The following is a 3,573-nucleotide window of genomic DNA, read 5'->3' as shown; positions in this document are numbered from 1 at the left end:
TTCTGTGTATTTGAAAATTATTTCTATAGTTACTTTTTACTTTAAAAAAAAAATGTAAAATAATGAGGCTAATGAGGAGCTGTTCACAAGAACAAGTTCGGGATAGCTGAAAGAAGTCATTTGAAACTCATTACACCGACTTTTATTCCTCCCCTGACTGCAAATACGTTTCGCTGAAAGAATGAAACTTTGCTGTCATCTGAATGTTTTCACACTTGTAGGGGAAATTTGAAACTCTTGATTTTGTTCACCCTTATCAATGTTTTGCACCACTTTTAAACACCTTATAAATAACGAGTAATAATAATCAAGAGGTAATTGGTTCCAAATGAGGGATGTCCCTGCAAAGTCAGAAGAGTTGGGTGTTAGCCGCTGTACTCGTTCCTCTTTGCTCGGATTAATCCTTCGTCATAAAGTCAAAGCTCGATTCCAATTTATTAGGATGTGCAGTCTGCTTCCCTCTGCTGGCTCTGTAGCATCATTGCTCCTTCTGTCCCCATGTCTCCCACACAGCAGGGAAGGGGTTATTTTTCCTTGGGCAGAGAATCAGCTAAGTCCAAGCCTTTGATTGTCCCCTTTAAGCCCATCTCAGGTTTCTCAGGGAACTTCCTGAGTGACAGATGACATCACTGGAGGTGTGACTGACTGATGATGTGGAGCTGGCTTTGCTGGCCAAGCAAAGAGAGGAATTTCTGTAGCACAAGGCTATGAGTGTTCTCCTCTGTACTAAGTTCAGGTCAGGAAGGGGATGTCTGTGGCAGAGATACAGGCAAAGTACAAGACAAGGCAAAGTGCTGTGACAAGAAGGATACACACAGAAATCAGGGGACTTCACAAGCATGCAGAGAGGCTGTGCGTAGCAGGCTGCCTGAGGGGTGTGGAGAGCTGAATTTGAATTGCATCTGCGACAGGCTGAAAGTAAAACGATGCCCGCATGGAAATCACACAACCACGTCTTCTCCTCTTGCTGTCCATGAATAAGGAAGCTGACTGCTCTCAATGTCTTGAGGTCGATCGCTTATTGTCCGCTCTGCTGGTGAGTTCCAGATCCCAAGGAAATTTTGAGGCAATACAGGGATATAATGCACCTCCAAGACAGGCGGCACCATAGAGTGACTTATAATAAGTGTCAGATCTTGCATGCTGATTAGACTTGTTGAACCGATTTACATTCCAATTGCTTTTGTCTATTTTTTAAACTTCTTCTTAAACCTGCTAGAAAAAAAGGAAAGAAATGGACATTAGTGACTTTTTTTTTTGCATTGCTGAAAACAGATGTGTACGGCATTTATGGCCAGTGCTTTCCGCTGTACCTGGGCATCGACGGTACACCTAAAGCATCTCATTTTTAGGCAAGAAATGTTTGCTCATGTTGCATCATTCAAGCAAGGATGAAAGGAGAAAATTTCATGTTTTTCCCTAAATTACGAGGATGGAGACCTTGCTGGAGGGGACGCTGGAGGGCTCTTAAGTCACAGATTCTTGCGGCCAGTTTGACCTGCATGGTACTTTTTGTATATGCGTGTACACAGGATTTATTGCAAGGTCCTCTGCATTTTTCCTTGCTGTGGGGAACTTCTCCACCAACGCAGGTGACTCTCCTAATCTGGTATGAGCCGTTTGGCAAATTGAGACGACTTGGAGACTGCCGTGTCCTTTTCAACATCACCGGTTGTCATCTAACCACCAACAGGAGCCTTGTACAAGAGGCTGACACCGTCTTGTTCCATCACCGGGACATTGGAGACTTTGGAGACTTTCCTTTCGAAAAACGGTTACCTTCCCAGAAATGGATCTGGATGAACTTTGAATCTCCATCACATTCCCCTTGGCTGTCCTCTCTTGGGGGAGTATTCAACTGGACCATGTCCTACAGGGTAGACTCAGATATATTTGTGCCATATGGCTATTTATTTTCCAGAAAACGCTCAAAAATAATACTTCCACGCAAGAAAAAGTTGGTGGCATGGGTTATAAGCAACTGGAATGAGGACCACGAACGAGTTCAGTATTACAACCAACTGAGGGAGTACATAGATATAGATATTTATGGGCGGTATGGGATGGATTTGAAACAGGATAACATTGTAAAAACAGTGTCGGAATATAAATTTTACCTCGCCTTCGAGAATTCACTGCACACAGATTATATCACAGAAAAACTATGGCGGAACGCCTTCAAGTCTAGCGCAGTCCCTATTGTCATGGGCCCTAGTCGGTACAACTATGAGATGTTCCTCCCACGGAACTCCTTCATCCATGTGGATGACTTCTCAAATCCCCGAAAACTTGCCATGTACTTGAAATTTTTGGATAAAAACATGCACATGTACCGGAGGTATTTCACATGGAGGAAAAGGTACGATGTTCATGTGACCTCATTTTGGGACGAACATTATTGCACAGCCTGCGAAACTGTGAAGGCAGCTGGAAGTCAGCATCGAACGATCACAGATCTTGCAGGATGGTTTGAAAGTTGACAATACTGTCTTGTTCTGAGTAATGAGAAAACGTAAGCTGTGCTATTGCATAGGCTCCATTGTTTCATAAAAATTGCTGATATCAGATTTAAAGCTTTGTTCCACTGCATGAGAGAACATAGTCTCAAGCACAGACCAAACTACAAACACGATACAGTTCCCTAGACAAACACATTTTTTGGCATGTTTTGCACAGTGGACCCATCATGCTTGAATAACAACTCAGATGTTTTCATTTTGTTTTTTGGGGGGTGAGGGGATCTTTCTTTTAATGCTAATTGTTAAAGTAATTTAATGTCTTCAGGGTCAGTAATGAATTTTTTTCTATTTATACATTTCTGATTTATAATGGATGTGTTTTTAACTTAAGATTTTCAAAAGTAAGTTATTTTGTGGCTAAATTATTATATTTTTTTTAATGTATGAATGAATATGCCAAAAAAGAAAATATGACTGTTAATGTTTGTGACATTGTAACAAATTACTTGAAAGCTTTAAAGGACCACTATGCATAAATGAGATCATTTTCACAACTCATTTTTATGTAAAAGAGATTTTAATGGGAGTCGTCAGCACATATGCTGAAGTTTCACAAGAGAATGATTTTTCAAATATAATGGGGGTGGGAGGGGATAGAGATTTGCAAGACAATCTATAGTAATAGTCTACAGCAGCCTTTCTCAACCAATGTCTTCGGGAACCCTTGCTAAATTATTTCATCTTTCGTCACAGCACATTTATGTGGTCAGTAATCCATAAATATAATACATAAAAGTGTAACAAATTTAGTGTATATATAGCATATTTGACAATCAGAATAGTTTTTAACGCTCCTCTGCTCTAAGAAAAAAATTCAGTAACAATCATGAAATGGAACAAATAACAGTAATGGCCAGAAAAAGAAACACCAACAGTAAAAATTGTAGTGCCCATGACACTGGTGGTCAGTTGAAATGTTCCTTCTTATATTGGTAGTCACTGTAGTGGTCCTAAACCTTGGTGGCCAATGAGAGAAGGACTCCTCATAGTAGTGGTCAGTGGGGGAAGGACACTTTTACATTATTGACCAGGAAGAAAACTGCCCCTTTACACA

At 40.6% G+C, this 3,573-nt stretch overlaps 1 protein-coding gene across 1 annotated transcript; it reads left to right on the top strand.

The window, feature by feature from the left end:
• The first annotated feature begins 552 nt into the window (after positions 1–552).
• On the top strand, positions 553–3,017 carry FUT4 (fucosyltransferase 4). The gene has a single exon (XM_089687942.1). It carries the CDS (start codon positions 1,392–1,394, stop codon positions 2,478–2,480), a length of 1,089 nt encoding a protein of 362 aa, XP_089544068.1. The 5' UTR covers positions 553–1,391; the 3' UTR covers positions 2,481–3,017.
• Positions 3,018–3,573: the final 556 nt, after the last annotated feature.

The sequence above is a fragment of the Staurois parvus genome, unplaced genomic scaffold, assembly GCF_062004578.1.
Source record: "Staurois parvus isolate SC_StPar_1 unplaced genomic scaffold, SC_StPar_1.0 ptg000440l, whole genome shotgun sequence".
Taxonomy (NCBI): Eukaryota; Metazoa; Chordata; class Amphibia; order Anura; family Ranidae; genus Staurois; species Staurois parvus.
The sequence above is the reverse complement of the archived record's forward strand: the minus strand, read 5'-3'. Positions and strand labels throughout refer to the sequence as shown.